Raw genomic sequence first — 27,589 nt, 5'->3', positions numbered from 1 at the left:
TTCAGGCTGAACTGATTAACCTTCCTGACCATTTGTTTGTCAGTTTTTGGTGTTTTTTTTTTTTTTTTCAGTTTCCTGCCTGCCTCCTCTGGCTGTTCTCATTCAGTTTAGCTTAGAGCAATCCCAGGGTTGCTCTACATTATGGTCTGGGCTGTTACCTAACCCTGGGAACCCTTTCCCTTGGGGTGGCTGCACCATCCATCAAGCCGTAACAGAAGAAGAAAATCCCTCTGCAGGGACCCCCTGCCCACCCCAACCGGCTTAAAATATTTTTGCTGTCTCTAGGCCAAGATCCTCTAAACGAAAAATCATCCATGTAAGTCTGGCCATGAGGAGGAAGAGAAGCAGCAGCAAAGCGTGAGCTGTGCTTAGGGGTGAGGTTGCACTTTGGGGATGCTGCGCTGCACCCGTGCTCACAGGGCTGTGAGCTGGTGCCCCTGCAGATCTGCTTCGATCTGTGGACAGCTCAGCAAGTGCATTAGGGGTGAAATGTCCCCAGGTGAGTCCACAGAGAAATGTTCCTGGCAGTTCACTATGTGAACAAACCCCTCCTCTTAGGTTTGCATTCCCCATCAGGTCCTGCAGCAGTGTTACAGAGGAAGCAGCAGGACAGAAATGTGACTTTTCTGTGCCCAGGCAGCTGCATGATGCCATCGCCTGTAATGGCAGGAATGGAGCTCAGGGAATAAATGTCCTCTGCAGCCTCTCGTTCCTTTTCCTGGTAATAAACGGGAGGGATCTTCTCATTGCTCAGGGAGGCTGCAGACCAGCACCGACATCCTCTCCTGCCTCCTCTCCTCGCACAGCAAGAGGGACGCTAGCACTGGCTCGGAAGGAGCCCAGACTCAGGCAAAACCAGCGTGCTGTAAAAAATGGGAGGATGTGGGCTCTTACAGGGAAGAATAGCAGGAACGAGCCAGATTGCACAGCACAAATAAGACACATTTACAGCAGGTCACAGTGTGCTTTGGAAGGCACAAAGTGCCAAATTTTTGTGCCTGCTGAAGTGGCACAGAGTGACTTGAAAGCAGCGTAATGTGTCCCAGGAAAATTTCCACTGGGAACTTTCAGAAGCCAGCCCTGGGGTGATCAGGGCCTGCCCCTCTGCTCCCCTCAGGAAGAAGCTGCAGGCCGCCATGAGGCCTCCCCTCGGCCTGCTCTGCTTTGGGCTGAACAAACCAAGGGCCCTCAGCCACTCCTCATATACCTTGCCCTCCAGACCCTTCACCATCCTTGTAGCCCTCCTTAGGATCCTTAACAATAGCCATCTGCCTTCAATTATTATGGGGTGTCAGAAAACAAGGTCACACTTCCTGAAAAACTTCGGCATGGCGTGTGGGCCGGGGGCCTGAGCGAGGGGCTGCAAGCAGCAGCAAGCACTGCGCCCCGTGGAGCAGATCTTTTGGAAATGGAGCCGCTGCCCCCCAGAAAACCAGGGCTGGGACAGTGGATGGCATCTCTGATAACCGAGAAACTGGGGAACTGCCCTGCCCTGTGGATACCAGCGCCATGCTCAGGCCTCAGGGGCTGCGGTGGAGGCCCCTGGCTGCAGCAAACGCAAACTCTGTCTCTTTGTGTTATATTTGTTCCTGGGGTAAAACGGGATTTTTGGAGGGAAAGACAGTGTGGCAGTGTGTGAGCATGTCTGCCCACGTGTTGAGCACTTAAATTGTATATGAAGATAAAGTGCATTTATTGCCACAAGGAATCTGGTCTGGGCTTGTTGCAGTAACAACTCAGGGGACCCAAAATATGCTTTTATCTCTGAACTAAAGCGGTTGGTATCTCCTGTGTGTGTCCAGATGACATATCTGGCTCTGTCTGAAACAAATATTACGATGTCTATCTGCCAGTGCATCTGTTAATTTTAAAGGAGCTTTGCCAAAGTAGAGGGATGAATGCGAACATCCAGCACACAGAAGATAAGACCTGTACAAGGTAACTGGACACCTCATTTCCCAGCTGTCCAGTCCCAGAGACTGACCCTTCTTCCGAGTAATTCTCTGGCCAACATCATCATACTCATCCCAGTGTGTTCTATTTTTCCAGTTTCCTATTTTCTTTTAAATCTGCCCAGGGACACAATGCTGGGATGTGTGATTATTGCTCTGTTCTGAGCATGGTCTGTCCTTTTGCCGACCCACACATCACTGTGCTCACACTGAGAAGTCTCAGCAGGTTCCTCTGCTACAAAAATCAGAAGCAATAAATATCCCGTGTATCAACTGCTTTGATTTAAAATACACTCCTGAAATCAGTTCAGCCAAACACACTAAATAACATGCAGCAGTTGGGAATCTTTTATTGCTCATCCAAACTAGCAATGCTTTATTTTGCAATATGTTGAGTTTAGGAAGGGATGCACTCCCATGCCTATAAGTAATGATGCATTCAATATTGTCATCAACAAAGCTGATATATGTCCATTTTTCTATCACCCCTTTCTCCCTCACTTTCTTGTTTTTTCAAGTGCAGCATCCTTGAAACAGCCTTGTGATCCCCAGGATTTTACCTTCCTAACCCACCTTACACGCTCCTGGCTTCTAGGGATGTTTGAAGAAGGGAGTACCTGTCCCAATGAGTCCTCTGAGATCTGCTTTTAAAGGCTTGAATCAGCCCAGCACTATTTGACACAGGAACCTGCTCTAACAGGTATTTAGGACTGGGACCTGGGACCTCAGCAAGGGAAGGGGCTGATGCTGTCTTTTAGCACCTGCTTCTCGCAGAGCTTTCTGTCTGCTGCTTTCTGTGTCCTTCAGAAAAATCCCACCTGGAGAAATCAGACTGCAATAGGGTTAATGTGAAAAATTCCTAGGGGTCCCCAGTTGTAACAGGAAAAGCAAAGAAGAAAAACACTTGGGTCAACATAAAAGGGAGTGAGGCAACCTGTGGGCCTCATATCCTGGGCACTGTGGGACCTTCAGCTCAAAGTCCAGGAAGTTTTAATAGACAAGGTCTTTGGGTGACATTTTCCTGCAAGATTTTAAGTAAATGCCTTGCTGTAACATTTGAGATCAGGCTCCCGTTGGTTTCCACGATACTTTTCCTTTTTAAGCCACAGACACACACATACAAAATATATTAAAACGAGCCCAGCTTAGCTAAAAGGTCGGCTAGTTCAGAAACAAACAGCGGGGATTTAGGTTGGAGGCTTTGGTGCACAAGGAGAGGGCGATGCGCCTCCGGCTCTGCTTTTGCTTGAAGGAGAATACCGACGAAATCCTTGCAGGGAGCAGAGGTGAAGTTGTGAAGAGAGTTTTGGCATTCATTTCAATATCCCACACAGGGAAGGGAGTGCACATATCCCTCAGACCACACACGAGCGACGGGGAGACTAAAGGTGTGTTGGGAAGATGTTTTCCACGGAGAGGCAGGAACAGAGCTGGCGTCTTCCTTTGACACAGCAACACCTCTGCCTGGACAGAAGGTAGAACAAAAACTTTCTGAAAAGACAGGGGAGAGGCTTACCCCTTTCCATCTGGAGATAGACCAAGACTTTCTTTTACTTTCTTCTTTACAAAGTGACCCACACTTCTGCATGGGGAACGGCAGGGTTGCATTTCAGAAGTCAGACTCTGGGAAGCCAGCAAACTCCATCTCAGCTGGGATAAGCTGGTGGTAAATTTGCCAACACTGGTTTATGTTTGAGAACCACATCATGATTTCACATGTAGTCATGCGGCCATGCCCTCAGATGGCCTCTACCAGAGGTACAGGCTAACTAGTTGTGGTGAGAGAGGAGCAATGTCTTGGTATCCTCATCTGCTAGGGACGCCTGAAAAAGAGCCAGCCTAGCCCTGTCTCCCTGACCCCAGACACCCAGTGTACTGCAAGGCACCTGTAACCACAGGACACCTTCAGCAGCCATGAGACTGGTCTTGGGATCTTGTATGAATGAGTGTCTTTTATGTCTTTTATCCCAGGGCATGAGATAAACCCAGATCTACAAGAAAAAAGAACAGAGCAGATGTACATGCCCATGCTAGTGGGAATGCTTCATGTGTGGCTGAGCCAGACTTGCCAAGGAATTAATAGGATGTATTAAATTAATTAACTCCCAGAAACATCCTGCTGAAGCCTTTACTGATCAGAGCCCTCAGCCTGTTCGTTAGGTGGCAGGTACCCTTCCAACGTGCTTTTAAGAAGGGAGAGATTTGGCAACAGACACAAACTGTACCAGCCTGGTAAAGCATTGACTGTAAATCAACAGCTGCATTGATTCCAGGTATCTAATATTTCAGAGCGTAATTAGGATTTTCTTTTAATCATATTGCTTGATATTGCCTGCCAGCACTTGGCGTGGAGGAGGTGGTTCACTGAGCACCCGGGGACAGCTGCTGGGACAGAGCAAGGAGATGTAATCTCCTCCTCGTAAGCAGCATTGCCTGCATTGTCTGCGTGCAGCAACATGAGGCAACAGGATCCAAAACAGAGCATTTCTACAGACAGCTATTGATATAAACGTGCACACACACACTGTAAAATTAGGCCAGCAGATGGGTAGCTTGTTTGTGGGGATAGCAATTGCTTTCCACAAGGCCAAAATGAAGTTACAGGGCCAGGAAGGGACAATAACTCTTCGTGATAGACAAGGATCCCAAAGGAACTCTCTCGCTGCCTCTGGGGGAGAAGTGCTTTAGCACGGGAGCGTGGGTTTGGGCTTGGATCACAGGGCCAGGAGCTCCCCCCAGCTGGGGGGGTCCAGCAATAGGGATGCCGGGCACACACCCCAGCTGCAGCTCTCCTTCAGACAGAGTCGGTGAGCACAGCCCACCACGTTTCGTGTCCCACTTTCCTTCTTCGGGATATTCTTGATCCATCCCCAGAACCCGTCCAAGGACCAGGACCAAGGGGTGAGAGCAGCTGGGAACACCAGCCCTGGCAAACTGCTCTCTGCTAACAGACATTTCATAACAGAGGCTTTTAAATGAAAGGAACATTGGTGTTAAGAGATTATTAGTCATTCTTTAAACCAGTGTGGGATGAGAGCTAGAAAACATCTCTCTCCGTCTTTGTATGACTACATATGACTAAATAAATCTGGTTTTGGTCAGCCTTCCATGGTGACCCTGTCAGCCAGATTTAAGAAGAGGAAAGTTTGGAGGAATATTGGCTCCTGGTGGATGGCTGTGTAAAGTCCACTATGTTCACGCAGCGATTATTTGATCGACTGCAGGTTTAGAGACCTTCTTGCATCAAATGGATAAGCAGTCTACAGGACCTCGGTGCACTTGGAGCCCACTGGTGTTTGGGAACCCAGCATCTGTCCATGAATACATGGGAGAAATTATGGGTTGTCTTTGACCAAATCAAGGATTCCCTGGATGGGATTTTCCTAGGTAGCCTCTGTGCGGTAGTAAAGAGATTTATGATGGAGACAGCTGAGTGAGCAGCTCGCTGGGGTGTTACAGGGAGCGGCCAGCTCAGCAGCCCCCAGCAGACCACTCAGCCATGCCCGTCCTGGGGGCCCTTTGGTGGGGAGGATCCCCCTATGACCCTCAGCATCTCCGTAGCATCACTGCAGACCCTTCCCCTGCAACAGGACAGTTCAGAGACCACACGTCCCACATCTGAGGATGGGAAATCTGATGGGATCTGATAAGGGAAAAGTCATGGGGGGGGGGGCAAAGCAAAGCAGCTTGCTGCTGTCGTTGTGCTACGGGGCTGAGAAGTCCCAGGGCAGAGGGAGATATTTGTAGGTGTTTATTTTTTCCCTCTTTTAAATGCATTTCTCCTAGCAGCAGCAGCAGGGTGTGTGTTTGTGGGGGGGGGGGGGGTATTTGGGGGGCTAGCAGTGGGGAAGTCCAAGGGGGGATGGAGCATCCCTCGTGCCTCTCATCTCCCAAGGGACACGAAGAGGGGATGTTAGCAGTGCCGGCACCCCTCTAGAGCCCCCTGCCAGCCCTCAGCTTGCAGCCCCGCCTGTGCCTGGCTTTGCACGGGATGGAGGAGAGGGGATACACGAGGGAGTGGAGGGGGGGGGGGGGGGGGGGTCCTTTGGGGCTGGGGCTGCAAAACCCTCGGCGGCGGCGGGGCTGGGGAGGAGGGAGCCGAGCGGAGGGGACGGCCCCGGGCCGGGGGGGAGGCAGCTGCAGCGCGGGGGGGGCGCGGAGCCTCCCGGCGGGGCTGTGCGTGTGCATGTGTGCGTGTGCATGTGTGCGTGTGCATGTGTGCGTGTGCGTGTGCAGGGAGGCTCCTGCCCTGCCAGGGCACATCTGGGCGCCGGGGAGCTGCGGGGAGGAGGAGAGCTCCGGAGCTGCGGGGCTGCGCGCAGCCGGGCGGCCAGGGGAGGATGCTGTGGTGGTAGGGGAGGGGGACCGGGGGTTGGAGGGGGGGGGGGGGGGGGGGACGGGACAAGAAGGGGAGGGGGTGAGTGCGTGTCCCCCGCTGCCACACACACACACACACACACACACCCGGGCACACGCACACACGCGCGGCAGCCCGGGAGGGGCAGGCGCCTCCTCCCCGCAGCCTTAAAACCGGCCAAGTCCCCCCCGGCGGGGAGCAGCGGCGGCTCCCGGCGAGCCGCAGCCCCCGACGGGGCGACCCGGCCCCGGGATGCACCCCAACGGTTCTGCCCCCGGCGGCCCCCCTGGCCCGCAGCCCAGCGCCTTTACCAACGCCTCCAACCGCTCCGACCCGCTGCTCCCCAAAGGGCCCGACGAGGAGGACCTGGACGTCAACACCGACATCTACTCCAAAGTCATGGTGACCGTCATCTACCTGGCCCTCTTCTTGGTGGGCACCGTGGGCAACTCCATCACGGCGTACACGCTGGTGCGCAAGAAGTCGCTGCAGAACCTGCAGAGCACCGTGCACTACCACCTGGCCAGCCTCGCCTTCTCCGACCTCCTCATCTTCCTCCTCTGCATGCCCATCGAGCTCTACAACTTCATCTGGGTCCACCACCCCTGGGCTTTCGGGGGGGCCGTCTGCAAGGGCTACTATTTCCTGCGGGACGCCTGCACCTACGCCACGGCGCTCAACATCGCCAGCCTCAGTGTGGAGCGCTACATGGCCATCTGCCACCCCTTCAAAGCCAAGAGCATCATGTCCCGCAGCCGCACCAAGAAGTTCATCAGCTGCATCTGGATCGCCTCCTTCCTCCTCGCCATCCCCATGATCTTCACCATGGGGGAGATCTACTTCAAGAACCAAGATCCGGACTCCCTCGTCTGCACCGCCATCGTGGACACCTCCACGCTGAAGACGGTCATCCAGGTGAGGAGCCAGGCGGCCGGGGATCCTGAGCGGTTGGGGTCGGGCAGACGCCTCCTTCCCCAGGCTCTGATAGCCCAAACTTGGCAGAGCCAGGAGGGGAACGGGGAGCTGGGACCGGGAGGAGCCGGCTTGGGAAGGGGGGACCCCGGCAGCCCTGGTGGGACAGCCTGGCTTGGGGTGGCAGCAGGGGCTGGGGGTTCAGGGGGCAGCTCTGCTCGCTGTGAGCCTGCACAGGGGTTAATCCTGCACTAGGATAAATCCCACATGGGGTTGAAACCAACCCGAGCCAGTGCAACCCCCCCCCCCCCAGAGCAGCTGTCCCAGTACAGGCAGTGTGTGGAGCCCACCCGGTCCCGGAGCAGGACCCCCCTGTGCCACACACCCAGGGGTACCCCAGTCCCGCTCCGCCGTGCGGCCACTGCCCCAGGAGCAGCGCAGCAGGAGCGCTCGGGTGCCCCCCAAACTTGGCAGCTCATCGCCAGAAAAATGCACAGATCTATCCCCCCCCCCCCCCCCCCCCCAGCATCGCCTGCAGCTCCTCTCCTCCGGCTGGAAAGGGGCCAGCAGGAGCAGGGGAAATAAAAACGCCTCTCCTCCCCCTCCCAGCTCCTTGGGTTGATCCACAGCTCCATTCCTCTGCGTAGCACCAGACCCCGATGTCAGAAAGTTTTGGGTGCAAGCATAGGCTTTGGAAAGAAACGGCATCTTCAAAGCCAGCAGCTGGTGTTTTGGCTGTTTCAGGGAAATCCATAGCTGGTTTAGCTAGCAGACCCCTTCCCGAGTTCAGGACGGCTTTGCTGGTCTCCACGCACTGCTAAATCGAACACTCCCAGGCGTGGAAAGGATTTCAGCATCAACACTTGCAGCGCTCCGGTGCTCTGAGGGCTCGAAGCATTTGTTCACTGGAGCATTAGGCTTGAAAAATGTAAGAGGAGTGGAAGGAGAGGCGGAAAGAGCAAGACGCCGATCTCCATAGCTCCTTTGCTGCCAGGCTTACATGTGATAGCTCCTCAATCTTTTATTTGGAACATGAATATTAGGTGGGTTTAATCAGTAGCCAATTAGAGTTTAAAACTGCAAGTGTACTAACGCCTTTGAAATGTTCCTGCAGCCAAAGGGAGGGAACGTAAATGGAAACAAATCAGAATCCTTTCTCCTGCTAAAAGGGGGCGAGGGTACAAGCGGGTAGGTTTAAGCCCGGAGCCGTTAGATGTTTAAGCACGTCTCTCCAAGTTTCCCACCGCTGCCCCCATAACCAAAAGCACTGAATTCCCTCTGAATGTTGTCCTGGTACCTAACTTTCACCTTCAGATCCTGGAGGCTGTATTTCTCCTGTACATGCTCTGTAGCTTTTGCCAGTGGCAGCCCAGCGTGCCTAACCCAAATTCTCTATTCTCTGAGGAGACGTGAGCCATCTGATTTGCGAACAATGTGGTTGAAATGCATTATTTCCACTCATCTCCCTTTTAGGATTAAACTCCTGCTCTGTGTTAACATGATAGGGCTAAAGAGAGCGGATTATTTCCTAGCTACGTCTTCGGAGATTACAGTTTAAACAATTCTCAACATATTTTACAGTCTTGCTATTGTTCAGGATCTACCTTGTCCTGCTGCCCAAGTAAGAAGTAGGCAGACGTCGATGAATAACACGTGAACTTTGCCTGTGGGCTTTTCCTTGTGTGTTTTATTTTAAGTTCACTTGTGATTTAATTTAAAAGTAAAAAGAAGGAGGCGATTACTGGGGGGAGCTATGGGGAGGTGAACACCATACCTTTCCTTCTCAGGGTATCTGGTTAGAAACGTGGCTTTGCTTATTGGGAAGCTTATTTAAGGGCTTGGGCTCGTTCCCCCAAGCTCTGAAGGAGCACACACACAGTGTGAAGCAGGGCCCGGGCCGGGGAGGGCTCCGGAGTGAATAAGCAAAGCAGCTGCAAGTCAGGTCTGAAGGGCATTAATGGAAACCTTCGCAGAGCGTGTGGTCGGGCATTCTCACCTCGTACGCCATGCAGAGGTTTAAAAAAAAAGACAAATAATGGAAGACCTGTGAGAAAGGGCAGTGGTGATGCGGGAGAGTGGTGCGCAAAGGTCCTGCAGCTTGGAAGTCGGAGCCTTTGACTTTTGCAGAGGATTGAAGCTGCTTTAGAGCAGGTCTCTGCATCTCTTTGCGTTCATTTTCTGTCCTTAAATTAAGCGGAGCAGTGATACACTTGCTCAAGCTGGCAAATCTCTGGTAATAAATCACTCAACATATTTCACTCTTCCTGTTTGGCATACTGTCTAAAGCAAATCGGGATGTTTTTGGAAACCATCAGTTCTCCGAGAGGTTTTATTTGGTGACTGACTGCAAGCCAGTCCCCGAACAGAGCAAATGTAGCCATTTATAGACTCGGAGCCCACTCAGAGCTCGGATAAGCCCAGGAGAACGCTCCTCCCTGGACTGGAACAGCCTTCCCAGGATGAACATTTGAGGGTATTAATTTAAGTCTCTCTTTGAAAAGATTCCTCGCTATTGGCTTTGAATCTTTAGGTTTTAAAGGACGATCCCAAGGAAAGCTAGACTGTGCGGACAATTAGGTTCCTTTACAGTAAGAAAAAGAAGAGTAACTATTCAAACAACACTTGGCATATTAGATTTTTGCTCGTATGACTTAACTTGTACCACTAAAACTGCACAGCACCTGGAAGAAGCAATTACTGGTATTGTTTCAGTAATTACAGACCGCCCGGCGAAGCACACCCTGGTGAGCAGGCAGAGCACCGCGTACGACGTGCTGCGGCTGTCACCACGCCGAGCTGAGCCACGGGCACAGCCTGGCACCCAACAGCCCACCTCCGATAGCAAATTCTTTACGACAGCTCCGTGCCCCGGCTTTGGTTATCACCATCCTTGCAGCATCCTAAAATGCTGCAAAAACCAGGCTGCGAAAACCTGGTTTGTTCTGTGCTCCCCAGCACCAAGCCTGCCTGTTCCTTCTCTTCGTTAGGGATTCTGCTTTGAATACTGGCATCGGTTTGGGGTATGGTGGCAGGAATAAGTCCATTATAGCTACATCATTTAGGTCTAGTTAACGCTTTAACTGGCAGACGTCCCCTCACGCACGCTGCAGCCAATTTTATGGTGTTTTTTTTCTTCCACACAAATTAAGCACTTCTCAAAGCCATTTTCATACAAGTAAATTAATGTTTTCATGCCACTTCAACTGGAGGAGGCTGTAAAAGCTACTCGTTGTGGCAGCACCAGATAAAAGAGTTCCAGGACGGAAGGAGATTGGTGCCCCGTTCCTTTGTGGGTCAGTATCTGTGGTTTCGGCTGTTGTGGTTTTGCTCTTGGCTCTGGGGAAGCTCCTCGGAGCAGGGGACGGCTGAGTGACTGCCCCACACGCTGCTAGCACCATGCACTCTCTGTCCTGTCTTTTAAAGAGGTCTTAATTTGAATGGCCAGAGAGTTGTGCAAATACCATTTTCCTTTAGTGCTTCTTACTGTCTTACCTTGACAGCTCTTCTCCAGAGAGGTCCTCAGCAGACCCGGGGAAACCGAGGAAGTTTAAAGAAGTACCCGCGATCCTGGTGCAGCTCCCAGCACCCAGCACAGAGTCAGGCAATTCCTTGACCTAACATCTCAGGATTTTAATGAATCCTGGACTGGTTATAGAGGCAGTGGAGACGGGGTGCGGGCAGCTCCCTGCCAGCCCCTAACTCAATTCCCATCAGAGCTGTGCCGTCCCGCAGCGTGGCCCAGCCTGGGCTCGGGTGGCATTGCTGCAGAACGTCCCCTAGACCACGGCAGGGCCATTTGCAACCTTTTGGTCTCAGCAGGGAAGTGCTTCCCCCTTCCTTTCAGAAGGCTCGCTGTTTACGGGGCCTGGGCAGAGTGTCTGACACACGCTGGTGCTTTGTTGGCACGGCCAGCTGGTGTGAACCCGCTTATTAAAACACGTGGCAGCAGCCTCCGCAAACCGTCACAGCTCCATCGGCTCCAGGTTGCTTGCTCCATAGGGCAACTTCTGGGAAAGCTCCCTGGGAGCTCTTGTGGCCCTCCTCACCGGTTTTGGTGGGCAGCTACTTCGACGCGGTTCTGCTCTGCATCAGCCCACCCCTGCCCAGGGAGGTCCTCTGCTTACTTTCTTTCTTCTTGCGATGCCTTTGAAGGAGTGTGCCGAAGGGCCTCAGACCTGGAGGGGATGGGACGGAAGGACAGGGCGCTGGAGCTGGGGGACGTGAGGTACCCCAGACCTGTTCCCATGCTGTGACCTGTGCCTTGGCCGCCTGGAGTAGCCCCTTCTGGGAGCAGCTGCTGCCTGGCATGGATGCTTTGCCGACTGCACACGCACTTCCAAGGACATCTGTTCAACTCCCATTACCTGAGAGGCCCAGAAAGTTTTTAATCTTGTGCATGGTGTCACAAACCCCTCCGTATGCCTTCGTGCAGTGAGGAGCACCCTTGGGACGCACGGGGAGCCCCCTGCCCCATGGGCGGTGTGGGCAGTGGGGCTGTGCCCACCACGTCCTGCATCCCCACAGGACACCCAGCGGGGCCGTGCAGGTAAATCTGGCGGGGCTCTCGCCGTAGTACGTGAAAAACAGCCGCGCGTAAGACCAAAGGGCTGAGCTCTCCCCGCGTTTGCTTGCGCGTCGTATCCAGGATTAGCCGATGGCCTCAGCTCAGGAATGCTGCGTTTATACCAGCGCTGGCTGCAGGAGCTGAAGTCGGCCTCTTTTCCTTAAGTCACAGCCAAAGTCCTGCTACGGCTTTTAATAACAGAACTGTTTTCAGTCACTCGCTACAGCTCCACACAGTGATAACCCCCCCCAAACTTGAGCCTGGCTGGCAGAACTATTTTGGCCACAGAGAACCCACGAAGGGTCTTTGCCCACTGGGCAAGCCCCCCCCGGGTGCCGTTAGCCCCCGCGGAGGAAGCAGCGTGGGTTGGCACCTCGGTGGCAGGGCTGTGTCCGATGCCAGGTGTCCCATCAGGGCACGGTGCTCCTGTGGGTGCCGCCAGATAGACGAGAAAATGAAGGTGCTGGCGCTGGAGAGTGTCTGGATCCATCCCTGCAGTGGTGGAAAGATACCTGCCCCAGGGTGATGCCTGTCCGTGGCGGTTTGAGCATCCCTGAGGGGCTGCCTCTTCCCACAGGCTGCCCAGGGACCCAGGGGCTTTAATTCAGTCTGACTAATCCCCGGCCCTTTACACGATGGTCCGTCTTACAGCTAGATCTGAATTAAATAAGCTCCTGTGTTCGTTGCTTTACATAACCACTTGGCCTGCTGCGTTTTGCCAGTTCTTACATAATTTCTTCTTTTTTTTTTTTTTTTTTATTCACTTGATTTCTTTTTTCCCCCTCTCCCCCCCCCCCCCCCCTTCCTGAGATGTCAGCTGGAGGGAATAAAAAGTGAGGAAATGCGGCCCATCAATTTAGCTTTTAGGTTTCCTCTTAACAGCAGTTTGTAAAGGTAGCAGAGATGAAGGTAATCTGGTGGTTCCTCTTCCCAGAGAAGGAAAAAAAAAAAAAAAAAAAAAAAAAAAACCTCCAGCTGCCTTTAATCTTCTTCCAAATCATTTAAAACAGCTATTTAATTGTCTTCTCCCTCCTTCCCCCCTCCTTCCCCTTGAAGGCTTGCACTCTGTGCCGCATCTGCTGGAGGCTCGCAGATGGCACTCTCGCTCTCTGATGTTTAGAAATGCTTCTGCGTCCTGCCCAAGGCACCCGTGATGGCAAAGTCCTGCTACGGGACCCCCAGGTGGGTGCAGAGCTGGGTCTGGGCATCGGGGCTGCCGCCGTCACCTTTCCCAGCTGTGAGGCTGCTGAGGGCCGTGGCAGGATGGGTGCTGCTGTGCAGGGCGGATGGCAGTGATGAGATGGGGGTTTGGTGGCCGTCCAGCCCTAAATCAGGTATGGTGAGATGGTGATACCGACAGCCCCAGTGCTGACATCCCTCTTTACCTTTGCTGTAAGCGGGTGAAGCTTGGGTATTACACCCCTGATCCAGCTGGTTGCTCTCCGGTATCAGCCACTCACCCCACGTGAAGCTGGAGGTGCTTCCAGCACCCATCTTCCCGCATCTCCGTACCCCGTGTCCCTCTCACAGCTTGGGCTGGCATGGCAGAGGAAAAGCAGATTACAAATTCTCACCTTTCCCAGCCTTTTTGCTGCCTTCGCACCAGTTGAACACCCTGTTGTCCCTTTTCTGGTGTGACCATCCAAGGCCAGCCCTGCCTTGGCTGCTGCTGCTGCCCCTGCAGGGACACATCCGAGCCGAGGGTCTCGCGCAGAGCTGCCCCCGCTCTTTGCCTCCTGTAGCTGCTGTTTCTTCAATCCCATTTCAAAGCATTGTAGGTGTGGGATTATAAAATAAGCTGATGATAAATCAGTCAAGCTGATGAGCTATTCAGGAAACAAGGGCTTGGAGATGGTTCAGGCAAGGTGGTAGTGATGTGGTGCTGACCATCTCTGGGGAGCAGAAGTTTTTGAGCTACTGTTTTCCAGTGTTTTCCTGCATTCACAGTATCTGTTGTTAAATCTGCTGTGGATGGGAGGGAAATAGCAGGGAGAGACTTTCATATCCCTGTACTCAAACGCCTGCCAGGCACGTGTGTGCATGTCTATCCTCCTCCCTCCCTGGTCCACCAGGAACCTGCCCGTATTTTGATATTTCTCAGCGCAGAAAGTGTGCTGCTGGGCTTGGCCCCATGGGGGCTCCTTTTCTCCCAGGGAAAAAAAAAAAATAGAGTGAACAAAGTCTCTTTAACAGAACTTTTGATTGAGAAAGCTCAGTGAGGTTTCTTTGAAACTTTTAATTTCTCAGGGACTAGAGATGATTGTCAGCTGAAGACAGCAGTCACAGAGATGAGATTTTCCTAGTGGAAAAAAAAAGTCTTTCTTATCTGAAAGGAAAGAAAACTCTCTCTTTTATGAAAAGTGCTCATGAAAAATCTAGAAGCACCTCTAGAGATGTGCCCCAGGCTCGGTGCTGGGGCTGGTGGTAGCGGTGCTGGTGCTGGCTCCAGCAGAGCCACCCCTCGCCCCCGTGCCTGCCGGCTCCTCGCCCACAGTTTGCACCCAGCCTGCGGATTTACATCTCCCCAGATGCTGCACCCGGTGCTGTAAATCTCCCTTTATAAAACCTTCCAGTTGTCCCTTTGCCAAGTGCATTTCTAAATATATAGAAGACAGCCCAGACAGGGCTGGGAATATCATCTGATTTCAGCACCGTGCTCCCTTCTCTTTGCAAATGCCCGCTGGTGCTTCCTGCCAACTACTACTCCCTCTAGATAATAAAGAATAAATTTAGGGTTGCTGCTGCTAGAGCCAGCGTGCGCTCTTGAAGCAAATGCTTTACCTTGCTTTGAGAGAAGCGTTCCCCCTTCAGGGAGCTCCTCCATCGCAGTCTGCGCTGAAAGGAAGGAGATGAGCAAGCACTGTGCATGGTGTGCTGCCCAGGAGAGCCCAGGGATCCTGGAAGCTCTTTGGGGGCCTTTGCTTCCACGAACTGGGGCAGCTCCACTTTAATCTTTCCCTGCCTTCCCCCTTGATGAAAAACACCAGGAGAGATCACGCTTCAGATGCTGCCAACACCCTGCCTCCTGCAGGTACGGGAGGACACCAGGTGTGGTTGGATTTAGCACGTCCTGGAGCACTCCCCTGGCTTTTGGAGCCGGCAGGAGGGTTGCCTTTGCAAAAGGGTGAAGCCTGGCTGTCTTCTCTGCTAGATACCACCTTAGATAGCTGAAGGGTGGAGCTCTGCTTTCTGAGCAGGGGCTCCAGGAGAAACTCGCAGCCCATGTTCCCATGTTTCTGCCCTGCAATGAATCTTTGGTTGCCTTCCCAGCCCGGGCTGATGGGTCTTCTCCTGCCCTTGCAGGCTGAGCTGAGTAACTGTGGTGTCAGTACTTGGTAGGACTGCTCCCTTGGAGAACTTGTTTAATGAGTCCATAAGTACTTGAGCATGTTCAATACCAATTTAATATTAAATTGCATTTCACTGCTATTCTGTGAATTTTTCAAAACCACCTTATAAAAATGAAATGCACGCAGCCACTGGGAAAGTTTAGCTCGTTGCTTGCGTCATCCTATTGATTGCTCCTTCCATTTTATCCTTAAGGGGACAATTTATACATTTAATTTACTCTTTTCATTCAAAAGAGAAACTCATAGGAATGGCTTTCCCTCCCCAAAGCCCACAATTATTTTTTTTTTTTACCACTGTCAGTTATGGTCTTATGACTGCCATGCTTACATGTCCTTTAACTCCAAGTGTGTGATAAAGGACTGTAGGAGGGAAGGGAAATACAGCTCCAGAGCAGCCCAGGAGAGCTGGGGATGGAAGAATCCCTTCAAAGGGCAAAATTTTCTGCAGGCATGTGGCTAGAAAGTATGTCAGTGCGGAGAGGAGCAGGACACGCAGCCCGTCTGTTCATCCCGGTCCAGCCCCGAGACAAAGCAGTGCCGAGAGACAAATCCTTTAGCAGCAGAGGCTCCGAGACGCAGAAGAGTCAGGGAGAGACACTGGGGGAAAAAGCAGCAACAAAGAAAGTAACTGATAAGTTCACAGGCTCCTTTGAGATATGCCTTTTTTATTTTTTTCCCCAAAAATCGAATTGAATTTTCTTTGCTCTTGTCCTCAGCAGCACAAGAGGAGGTAGGCTCACTGCCTCATGGCTGTGTGGTTTTCCTGAAGAAAATCCCTAATGAGTGCATGGAGAAAGCAGAGGGCCCGGGTTTCATGTTTTTGTAGCAGGTTGGTTAAAAAAAAAAATAAGCTGGCAGGCTCCGAAAGCTGCTCAGGGAATTAGAGAGGGCTTAGCGGGCAGGGCAGCAGCCAGGAGGGCAGAGGGATGTGGTGCGACGGCGCAACCACTGGCTGACTTCATCCCACGCTGGTGCTCTCCTGCCTTTGTGTTGGTGCCACCAAGCTGAGCTCACCGCGGGGCACCAAGGCTGTTCCTGGAGCCCAAAGCAAGCCAGAAGAGCCCCAGGTCCTCCTGTCCGGCTCTGGGCTCCAGACAGTCGATCCCAGCCCAGCACACGAATCCAGCAGCCTCCTCCCCGCTGCCCTACAAAGCAAGGGGGGCAAGCAAATCCCTTTGCTTCACACCCTGCACACTGCCCGGCCCTGCAAAACCCCTGTGCTGGCAGCTGTGATGGTGCAGCAGGCTTTGTGGGGAGCACCAGCACCTCCCAGGGCTGAATCTCCTGCAGCAGCACCCAGCCTTGAGCCGGGGCTTTGACTGCCATAACCAAGGGCTTCAGCTCTGCTTGGATATTTATGCAGTCAAACCCGTCTATTACTTTCTCCACTCTCAGGCCAAGAGCAGTTTCTGCAGTTACTTACCTAAAATATCCGATGAATTCGTCTCAGCGCCGTTTAGCACCAGCTTTGTTTTCCTTTTCGCCAGAAGAGCGGGACTGGCCGTGTCACTATAAATAAAATAGTCATTTATCAAATGAAAACAACCACGTACTTGAGGTATTTTGCTGAACTTCAGCTCCAACAAACCCCTCCTCTTTCCTGCCATGCAGCACCCACCACCAGAGCCTGGGCTGACACTGTAAGCCCCATTGAGGGGTTGCCTGACCCCAAAACGAGTTTCCCAGGGCACCAGTTGTGGAAGTTTCCTCCAGCGAGTTGGGCAGCCGACTGCATCTGCCCACTCCATTGGGACCAGCGCTCACACTGGAGTCTGCAGTCAGCAGCTGGACGGTATTTGACTTAACTATGGCCTTTAATTTATTTATAACTGCGTATCCAGCAGTTGATATCATATTTAATGCAAAGAACGTTCAAGCGAAATCCCCACTGAGAGGCACATTATGAAGATTAACAGCCTGGCTTTTCTATTACTCCGGTTTATACGGTGCTGATTTGCGCTTGGTGCTTTTTAGACACGTGCTAAGGATAGTTGAATCGAGTAACCTACATCTAAGGCTGCCATTCCGCAAAAAAATCAGTGCTTGACATCCTGCTCTTGGTTCCACAGCCCAAGGAAAGGGCCTGAGGGATTAAAACCTCTGGGACATGCTGACATCCAGATAAGCAGGAGAGAAAGAGGAGAAAGCAGATGGGTATTGCACAAATGAGGGTGAATGCTAAATTTTGCAAAGGGCCATGCGGCCCTAAGCCAGGGGAAGGGGCCAGGCCCCCACAGCACCCTCACCTCCCCCAGCAATGCTGGTGATGGGGATCTGCAAAGGTAAACTCCACCGATCCCGCAACGTGCCATCTGTGGGGGTTTTATTTCTTTTAATTACGTAGCCCATTTCCATTTTAGACGAGCTGTCAGGAAAATTAATCTCGCCAAGTTTAAGATGACATTGAACACATTCTCGTGCTCTGCACTTATCTGCAGCTGTTTTATCCCCTTATACATTCATGTGATGAATTTGTCAGGTGTAATGCTGTGGGCTCAGCACCTCGTTAGGGACTCTATTAATAGGATTGCGTCTGTCCTTCCACCTAGGTCCTTCTGGGTCCCTCCCACCCTCTGGAGAAGTGACCACCCTGCCCAGGTCTCTCCTTGTCCCATCACTCCTGAGCACATTCATGTGTCACAGAGGAGAAATGTGGCCAAACCTAAGAGCAGCTGCCCGGCCAGGAATCAGTTTGGGGTTTCTTTTTGCCGTGAATCAGGCTTGTGCTCCAGCTCTGCAGAGAAGCTGCTTTGGGCTGTGTGATGATGAATAATGCAAAGGGGCTTTTGCAGGTGGTTGGCTCTGCGACTGGTGCTGAGGCTGATTTTGGTGCCTGCCCTGCAGATTGCTGTGGAAGTGCAGTTCTGTGGTTCACAAAGGAAAGACACAAAACTCCGGGTTTAACCTGCCCCTTGGCTACTGCAAGCACAGCTCTTAGAGAAGAACACGCTGCTGAGCAGCTAAAGAGCCACGGCTGAGTGTATGGTGACCCAGAGAAAATGCTGCCTGGCTTCTTCATTCCTTTCAAACAAGTCCGGTTGGGAAAGGGAAAATTGCAGGGCATACTCTAGAGGTTTTTATCATATCATGTATTGCTGTAGCAAATTCCATCCCTTAAATATTGCCCAGGCAAAAATTGCCTTTAAGGCTCTCTGGGGCTGCCTTTCCTGTTGTGAGTTTATGTCCCCTGCTCACACACAAAAAAGTCCAAAACCTCTCTGTTTCTTGATGGGAAGGTTGCTGGTTTCTTCTCCCTGCAATAATGGAAACTGTTGTTAAACTCACTGACTACTTAAGTGAAAAAAAATAACTTAGTTTCAATTAAAAAAAAAAAGGCAATAAGAAATCCTTTGGCAGCCTGTAAAAAACAGAAGTAAAGAGAAAAGGGCAGAAACAGGGCAAGAAATGACAGTTTTGTAGACCTCCTGCTGTGCAGAAGAGGCCTTTCTGCCTGTAAAACAAGGCTGGATCTCTCTCAGAGCAGCTCCTACCTTGCTCTGCACAGCTGTGGCTGGAGCACAGCCCAGCAGCTGCATGCCTGCTCCGCACCCTCCGTGGGATCACCTGGCCTAGCACAGGCAGGGACCATGCCCACCAGTGCCAAAAATCACAGCCATGCCTTCAAATCCAGCCAAAACACGCTGCAGGGTGGTTTTTCGCTAATCCCATGAGAAGGGGCCAGCTGGAGTGATTTATGGGGCTTTTCCCATTTCCCAGTTTTATGGGGCTGGGACTGGTGGCTCTGGGGCCGGTGGCAGTGCCCAGCAGAGATCAGTCCCTGACTTTCCCTGCAGGATGACACCGTGGGGCTGATGCCGTCCTGAGCAGTCCTCATGGCAGCAGAGAGCAGCTTGCTTTTAAGGACACATGTATCGATCCAGCTGTAGAGATTATTTTGACTCACGCCCTGCGGGTACCGCTGATACAACCCCGAAGCCCAACCGCAGATTCGCTGGGCACTAATTCCTTTCCAGCAGTGGATTTTCTTTCCCCTCTGGGAGGCTGATCCACAGCCCCGCTCCTTGCACCAAAGGAATACCTTGACGTTCAGGGCAAGATGTGTTTCTCTCTATTTCCATCCTACAAATCTCTCCCTCCCTGGTGTCACGCAGGGGCTGTTTAAGCCCTGCCGTGAGCTCCATGGGGTGCAAGGGATGCACAGCCTCTGGCCAGCTATTGCACGTGTCCTTTCTAGGAGAGAGACACCTGAAAATTGTTATCAGCAAACATGGAGCTGTGAGTTGTGACTTGCCAGCCTGGGACAGCAGTTGTTTTGATGGAGCTTTCACACCTTCATTTGATACCCTGGTAAAGTTTTTTTGGAGATAAAGGATCTAGCAAACAGGCCTTTTGTGTCCTGTCACAAAGAATGAATTGCAAAGACTGCTGAAGAAAGCAGAGTTATTATCCAGGGAGACAAGAAATTCAGCTGAAAATAAGCACGGCTTTGTCATTAGCAATTGGTGTTGCCATTAACAGTTCTAGCTGCAGCTTGTCAGGAACGTGGCTCCTGCAGAGCTGCTTGGGATGGAAAAGGGGGCGACTCGGGGATGAAATGTGCATTGGTCACCCCTAAAAAAACCAGTTTGTTCCAGGACTCACCCACAAAATGCTTCAGCTTTTCCTCCTGCTTACAAGACAGCATTCAAGAGAAGTGGGCTGGTTTTTGGGTGGCATGGGGCTGCTGCCCAGCCTCTCCCAGCTGCTGGGTGCAGTTCTGGGCTTGAAGATGAAGGAGACAAGCTTGCCTGGAGCACCACTATCAATCCCATGTCGAAAACGCACTGATAAAATAAACAGAGATTTCCCCGTTATTAATGCTGTTTAGATAACTTTGAAATGCTTATTATTCAAAGCAAATGAATTACACAACCTTTTTCCCTATTTTTGGCTCAAAAAGGAGGCAGTGAATTTCCTTTTTCAGCGCAGAACATTTGTGCTTTTCGCCACGATTCAGGGAACGGTTCTGCGCATTGAAACCAGATGATTCACGGTGACACATCCTGTGTTGGCACAGGGCCTCATCCCAAAAGCCTCGATGCACCGTGCGGTCCAGGCTGCACCTCTCCAAAATTTGGGCTTGCAGCTGCAGTGACCCTTGGGGAACCGTCCGCAAGGACCCGATCCCTGCACCACACGGGAGACATCTCGCTGCTCACCTTGCAGTGATTTCAGGTACAAGTTAGCATCGGAGCTGAGCAGGGCAGTCTTTCATTACCTCTTTTTAATTAAAGCACCTCCTAATTGGAGCTGTAGGGTTTTTTTTAATGCAGGAAGGGCAGGAGCGTTGGTCCCTGCCCCGAAGGCTGTCCTTGCTGCGCTGTGAGGAAAGTCCTTTCCCAAAGGAGTTGTTCGTGGCAGCTCTGCTGTTGGGCTCGCTCCTTCAGGCGTTACCTTCCCAAGTAATGACACGTGGCTCAGGAACTTGAGGCAGCTGTGACAGTACTGTTGTCCTCTAGCTTTTCCATTCCCATCCAATTAAAATGTTATTGTTTCACTTGTTTGCGTGCTGAATAAGGAGATAGGGACAGAGAGAGCGGCTGTTTGGTAACTTGTTGTCTGCAGAGGTAAAGATGAGCATGAATCACCCTGTCAAACTCCTGCTTTCTCTTTCCTTATGGCTCTCTGACATCGAATTGCAGATAAAGGGGGAAAAGCCTGGGTGTCAGTGACACTCGATTTGCTTTTTCCCTTGGGTCTCGTGGAGGGATGGTGATGTGCCCTGGCAGGCTCTGGGGCGGTTGCTGGCTGCAAGTGAGCAGCATTTTGAGGAAGAGGGGAACTTTCATCCCCAGCTGGTGCTGAGCTTTGGAGTTTCAGGCGTGTGCAGCACAAAACTGGGGAAGCAGAGCAGCCCTGGGCTGCGTGGAGGCAAAGCCATGGCCCAGGCGCTCAGTGGAGAGCTGGGCACATGAAATGGGGGCGCAGGTGCAACAGGCAACGTGGCTGGGTTTTGAGGCTGGGAGCCGGAACCTGCCCATTTAAAGTCTCCCCTGCTCCAGGTGTGTCCGTAGCCCTGAAGCTTCACGTGTGCCTTTGCAGGGTATTTTTAGCAAACGTCAGTTTAGCGAAGGTCGCAGAGAAGTAGAGCATCAGCGTGTGGAGGAGCTGTCATCCCGCTTCCAGTCTAGCAGGAGTAACACATTGACTTATTTATGAGCGCAGCCAGCTCCCTTCTCTCCGCGTCTAACAATCTGCTTTACCACTCCCAGCACAGGCAAATAATTTTACTGTCAACAACTTTGCCTTCTTAATAAAATCTAAAGGCATATTAAGCAAGATCTGAAGGAATTGGAAATGTTCGTGGATTATTACTTTTTTCATTCTTTCCAAAATATTCCACTCTTTCACTGTCTAAACCAACGAACAGCAGACACTGCTCTGGCCAAAAAGGAGAGAGAGGAAATTATTTTTCAAAGCATGAAGACTGCTGGATTGGCTGCAGCAATTCCCAGAGGCTGTGCAAGCCTTGGGTTGTTAATGCAATGCTCACTTTCACTGATTTTCTGCTGGTTTGGATCTAGCTCCACCTTCCACCCTGGAAGGTGGGCTGGCAGGAGGGCAGCATCTCGCCAGCCCCAGCAGTTCCCAGTTTCCTTTCCATCTCTCCTGAGCTGCACCAGCAGCCCTTCCTTCTAGGAGTAACAGAGCCTGAGAGCACAGCAAACATCAAGCAATGAATCAACTTTGCAAGATAACGTCCCATACTTTGTACTCAGTAGGAGAAACTTAATCTGTTAGCTGGAAAATGCCCGTGTCAAGAATGACTAATCTCAGCCCAGACAATACCTGGAAAATGAAGATATTTGGTGCTCCCTGCAGAGAAAGAGCAGGCGGATGCCTCTCAGTGTCACACTAGAAAGAAGATATGAAGAGCTGGAGGGAGGTGAAGGCAGAGGGCCATGAAGACCTGCAGCACCCACCTGCAATGTCCAAGGAAGTCCTGAAGCCTGGCGGTGGGTTTTCTGCCTGCGTTGGCGCTCATGAGGATGCCAGCTTGATTTCGTTGATTAGATTTTGACGTTACATCAAACAGTGCTTGCTGTATGAACAGTCCAGAGCCAGCTGGTCAGGGCAATGTAGTTAAGGCTGTCAACCACCAAGATGGGCTTGGCTGAAACAACGGAGATTCGAAGCTAAAATGTCTTCGTGCTTCATCGATAGAATTATTTTTTTATGAAAAATGCCAGCTCTCGTTAAACAATTGTCTGTCATAATTGTCTCTAAAGGTGTCATTACCGAGGAGTCAGCTGTCACTTGCACAGACATACTCGTGGAGATGTCTCTGCCTAATTGTGATGAAACAGCCCCGCACAGCATTGCTGCAGGACACAGAAACAGCCCTGGGGTGCACCGAGGGGTGTCACAGCTCGGTGCTGGCCTTCCCCAGATGCTGGTGGTGTCTCCGGGCTGCTGTGGCAGGAGATGTCGATCCTCCCTTGCCCTTAGCCATTTTCAGTGCTTGTCGCAGGAAAACCAGGCTCAAAGACTGCAGAGATGCAGCAGCACTCCTGCCACTCATTCTCCTTCATCCTCTCTCTCCACTGGAGATGTTCCTCCTTCACTCGGGAGAACAATGGGTTTTGTGGCTTTGGAGTGAAATAATTCACGATAAAAGGAAAAAAATAATGTGTTTGGATCAAACCAAGAAGAAAGATTTCAGAAATTTTGCAGAGATGAGAGAAACAAAGCAATTAGTTTGGGGTTGACCTACAGCACTTTGTTTGTGAATAAAGCATTTAGTTTGAGCTGAGGTGAAATACTTTTCTTCCTGTTTGGCTTATAACCCTTCCTTCTTTTTTATTTAGTTTAGGACAGTTCTGAAATAAAGCAGAAGTTCAGCGTGTTTTTTCACTTAATACGCTGAAACGAAATGTGTTAACATTTGTCTCAAAACACTGCAAGAGTTCAACATTTCCCCCCTTTTTTTCTTGTCAAGACTGTTCGTTGAATTTAACCTGAATCCTCAAGCAGCTTTTGGTCTCCTTCCAAAAACTCGCTGTTCATCAAATTCACCAGTCTCCGGAGAAGATGAGCTGCCTGTAACTCCTGATCCTTGAGCAAGGGCAGAACCGTGCACCTTCAGCTTGGGACTCCCCATCCCTTGGCATCAGCCTTCGCCCTGCGTGTCCTGCTGAGGCTCCCCGCGTGCTGAAGCCCGTTTCAGCAGCTGCCTTCCATGGGAGGGGGCGAAAAGACACAGCTTTTGCAGCAAGGGTGCACAGGGCAGCTACCCACAGCCGCTAACGCGGGTACGACAGGCTTCAAGGGGCACAAGGTTTGCCCTTTCACTTAATCCTGGCAATTAAGGGCTGTCAGTTATTTGCATCTCCTCACAGGACAAAGACATTTTTCGGGTGTTTTTGTAATGCGTGTACCTGCAATTTGCTCGGTCCTTTTTTCAGCTTCTCTTTGCGTTATGACAGCACACAATATAGCCGTAAATGCTCAAAGCTTTTAAATTATACAAGCAGATCGTTCTGGTTATATTTTTCATACAGCTCTCAGTGTCTCAGTGCACTGAGTCAAAGCATGTCTGCCTGGGCTTCATCAAACACTGAGCCAGGTTCCACTTCTTTTAAGCATTTCAATTAATGCATAATAAATAAGTAAACAAAAACATAATTTTTCCCCTAAAAGTTAGGCGCAGCCGCCTTGGCATTGTCTCTTGATTCATTTTGTTTAAAGTATTGGTTTTCTAGCGTACCCTTTTTTTAGCCTGCTCATGTTCCTTCCCTGCTAAAGATCAAATGTTTTCCCTCGTCTGTGCCAGGTTTATACCAGAGAGATCCTGCAGGAAGGGTATTTAATAAGCTCCCTAATAGGCTCTAAATATAATAATCCAAATAGCATTCAACTGGCTGGTGCCTCTCCCTCTTTACGTTTGGTTCGGGCTCTTTATTTTTGCTCAGAGGTTGTGCAAGAACTCTGACCGTATCATTAACCATCAGACAAATCCCCGTTTTCATCTGTACGATTCCTGCTTTACCGAGGGCTGAGCAGCAGAGCAGAACCTCTGCATGCTTTGTGGATGAGCCCCAGACAGGTCCCCGCCTGTGCAACGTTTCAGTGCGCTCCGTCGGGTTTGAACTCTGCCTTCAGAATTAAAGCCGTCCCTGGTATTACATGCACGTGTTTTGAGCAAAAAGCCATCTCTTCATGCAAGAGGAGGAAAGATCAGAGAAGGTGGTTTGGAAATTAAACTGAAAGAGCCATTGCAGGTCTGGCTGCTTGTGGCAGCTGAGCCTGCAAAGAGACCTGGGTCGAGGCTGAGCGAGGAGCGACCTGCGCTTCCCAGCTCCCTCGTAGAAGCTGTGAAGCTGGTAAAGTGGTCAGAGCTGCAAAACCCTAGTCCTTGTGGCTGTGCTTTTCCAAATTAAGCTGTGCAGGAAGGTAAAATGAGTTAGATGTGTAAGTAAAGAAGAGCTATTTTCAATAATAAGCTGGGTGCTATCAAAGGAGGATGACAGCATGGTTGGGGTTGGGGATAGAAAGTTCCTATACCAACAGATAAAAAGGAGAATATCAAGTAGGATTAATATCAAGATTAGAGAGAAATGAAGGTAACGAGAAACAAGATTCAGATGATCAAGGAAGACAATGAGAGAAGGCAGGAGAAGCACACCTTGGTGTGGGGATGTCTGGATCCAGGTGACCCAGCTTCGATGCCTTGTCTGGGTGAGCACAGAGGCAGCCGCGTGTCTAAAAAAACCCCCAAAGGAAAACATTTGCAGCAGTGGTAAAGGGATGCAGAGCAAATCCTCCAGGCTGGCTGAGGTCTGGCACTGCTCTAGTGCTTGTCCTCTTCGCTGACGATCACTCACATATTGATCGTAAACAGCAGCCCAGCAGGGAGTTGGGTCTTGCAAACGTTTAATTTCTATCTTAAAATCAAGCGATGCCTCTCTGAGCTGGTAATTCAATACAAGCTGAACGGAGGGAATGACTCACATCAGTGGCTCCCATTGCCAACGGCTTTACCTGCAGAGCTTCACCTTTGCCTGCTCACTGGAAGGGCATCGGACATGAAGGAAGCAGCATTTACATCCTTGCTTACACCTGGTTTTGAAGACACGTAGAAGGCAAGAAAGAATCAGAAGGGAAACGTGCTGCTACTCGTGTTGCTTTGCCCACAGTGTTCCTTGCTGAGCCCTGCTTAGCTGAGATGCTGTGAGCCACGGCTTCACGAGATCAGGGGTCAGGGTGTAACAAGCACTCGCCTTCATCCTTGCTCCCCCTGCTCCAGCACCCCTGCTTCCCCTTTTCTTTTTCTCTCTTTTTTTTTTTTTCTTAAAGGACACGGATGTTTTAATTTCCACAGCTTGGTTTCAGAGTGAGCAACATACGGCAATTAGAAGAGTTGCTTTTCCAAGGTACTGCAAATTCATTTAAACAACTACAGGCTTTGCATGCAGGCCAAATTCCCTCTGTATTGGTGCAATGGCACGCCTCTTTTCCTGAAGTCTACATATTGCTTTATTCATTTATAATATCCACGTATTCAGCCTGCCAGCCTGGCATTTCAGCTCCCTCGTGGATCCTTTTATTGCCTTTAGTCAAAGCAATATTACGCGGGAGTTAGATTGAGGTATGGAAAGTCAGACTTTCCAGGTCACTTTAAGGCTTTATTTAATAATAAACCTTGCTAGAAAACAGAGGAAGGCATTGTGAAAATGCTCGCGAAGAAGAGGTTTAGATCAGATCTAGTTATTTTCTACCTCAGTTTATTAACTTGAAAAAAAGGAATAATAAAAACTTTCTCGTACCCCGAAGGGAATGGATGGTTTTGCTTAATGAACCACATAATGTCTTTGTCCATAAAATGCTGAATAAATTTGACTTCCTTCCGCCATTTCAGTGCTATGTATGCTGCTCTCTCTCCATGAAAATTCATCACAGTACCTGAACGCTGAGAGCTAATGAGAATTCTCCGCACTTAAAGGGCTGAAATTAAAATATCGCAATTACCGAAGTATCTTCCATTAGATGGAATTATTTATGAGAACTTGTCACTTAAAAGACTCTCGGTTTTTACTGATTCAGAAATCAAAAAGTTTAAGGCTGTTGTCATATTTTTTTTGCTACCAGCCTGACACGGGAGCTTCTCTTCCTACGTTGCAGAGAGTTGTTTGGGAGAGCAGAGCACAAGATTTCTGACATCTCCTTTATCCACTCTAGCTCAAGTGGAGTCTTTCAAAACACTTCAGAGCTGTAGAGCTTCATCCTCACCAGTTTTGATGCTCATCCTTCTCAAGACCAGTCCTTCATGGGGGGCGAACCTAGAAAGACTGAAATGTATTGTCCTGACACTGAATTTAGGGGAACATTACCCCACCAAATAATTACACTTTTCAGTATTTCTGGCAGAGACAAGCCTGAACTCAAAATCCCAGATCTTTTATGTCCCTGCTCACATCCTCAAAACTTGGAGGGCTCATTTTATAAGGCCAGTCTTATCCCAGCTGAATAATTCACCCTTGTTGTAACTTCGGGCAGCATCAGAATTTCTTTTTGACCGGAAGAAGAATATATTCGAAGTGCTTCTGGAATCCATTGTGAGGCAGGATTTTGCCTGCAGAGAAAACACCCGTTGTTAGAATAATGAACTCAGAAGCACACAAGCAAACAAAAAATATTGGCTAGCAGGTCCTTCTTTTATTTCACGTAGGAGCAGACACCTCAGTTATACATCAGAAAATCAATGTGAGTGTGACTTGCCTGCTAACTGGTCAGCAAGAGTGAGTCAGCTTGGTCCTTGTGGTGCAAAGCTGCTAAGGAAGGTAAGGATGCTGTCACCCACAGGCCCCTGGCAGCAAGAGAGGCACCTAAAGGCCTAAAGGGGTGCGGGGGAGCTGAAGGACATCCTCACGTGCCATAAGAACAGTATTTGCTGTGGTCAGTCTTGAGTTAGTTAAAGCATTGGCAGTGGCTCGTCTCAGATGTAGCTGCTTAAATATATTTCTTGGTTTAAGGGTAGGAGAGGTCACTGTAAAGCTTGGTGGATTTTTTTTTTCCTTTTTCATTAGCCTTTTGCAAATAGAGAGATTTTTGAGAAGTGAATAGTGATACCGCTGTTTCTCCAGCCCTGCCTTGCTGTTGAAGGGAGAAAAAAAGCCTGGACAAACTAATTGCATTTCAAGGTACCAGATACAAAAAGTCATCGGTCACGGAAAGGAGGAGAATGTTTCCTGAGCAAGCCAATTCGCCCTTTATTGAGGCAGACGTGTGCAGGTATGTGCCTTCAGCTGGGGGCTGTGAGCACAGCCAGGCATGGGTATATATACATATCTATATATGTGTATATACATGTATACATGTAATATCCATGTATATACATGTAATATACATGTATATCACAGCCAGCCTTCAGCTGGGGGGCTCCTTCCTTAGCGTTAGATAGCACCAAACAGAAACACGGGCTGTCAGCCTGCTTCTTGGTAGCAAAGCCAGGTGC

The 27,589-nt window shown here is 50.5% G+C and overlaps 1 protein-coding gene and 2 long non-coding RNA genes across 3 annotated transcripts in view; 2 read left to right on the top strand and 1 right to left on the bottom strand.

Moving 5' to 3' along the window:
• Positions 1–6,353: 6,353 nt before the first annotated feature.
• The window catches only part of NTSR1 (neurotensin receptor 1), a 53,054-nt gene continuing 31,818 nt past the window's right edge, over positions 6,354–27,589 (top strand). Inside the window, exon 1 of the mRNA XM_080558027.1 lies at positions 6,354–7,224. Coding sequence (XP_080414153.1) covers positions 6,562–7,224 — 663 coding nt within the window. The 5' untranslated portion in view covers positions 6,354–6,561. The remainder of the gene's footprint in view (positions 7,225–27,589) is intronic.
• LOC308178870 overlaps positions 9,784–27,589 on the bottom strand; it is a 101,472-nt gene continuing 83,666 nt past the window's right edge. The window contains exons 7-10 of the long non-coding RNA XR_013940009.1: positions 22,059–26,707; positions 17,798–19,919; positions 16,559–16,644; positions 9,784–15,732 (exon numbers count right to left, since the gene is read on the bottom strand). This is a non-coding gene — a long non-coding RNA (uncharacterized lncRNA). The remainder of the gene's footprint in view (positions 15,733–16,558; positions 16,645–17,797; positions 19,920–22,058; positions 26,708–27,589) is intronic.
• LOC308178871 lies at positions 12,849–20,709 on the top strand. Its single transcript, XR_013940010.1, has 2 exons — positions 12,849–12,967; positions 17,685–20,709. It is a non-coding gene; the product is annotated as an uncharacterized lncRNA (long non-coding RNA).

This window comes from Anser brachyrhynchus (genome assembly GCF_964034855.1).
Source record: "Anser brachyrhynchus genome assembly, chromosome: 16".
In the NCBI taxonomy this organism is placed as follows: Eukaryota; Metazoa; Chordata; class Aves; order Anseriformes; family Anatidae; genus Anser; species Anser brachyrhynchus.
The sequence above is the reverse complement of the archived record's forward strand: the minus strand, read 5'-3'. Positions and strand labels throughout refer to the sequence as shown.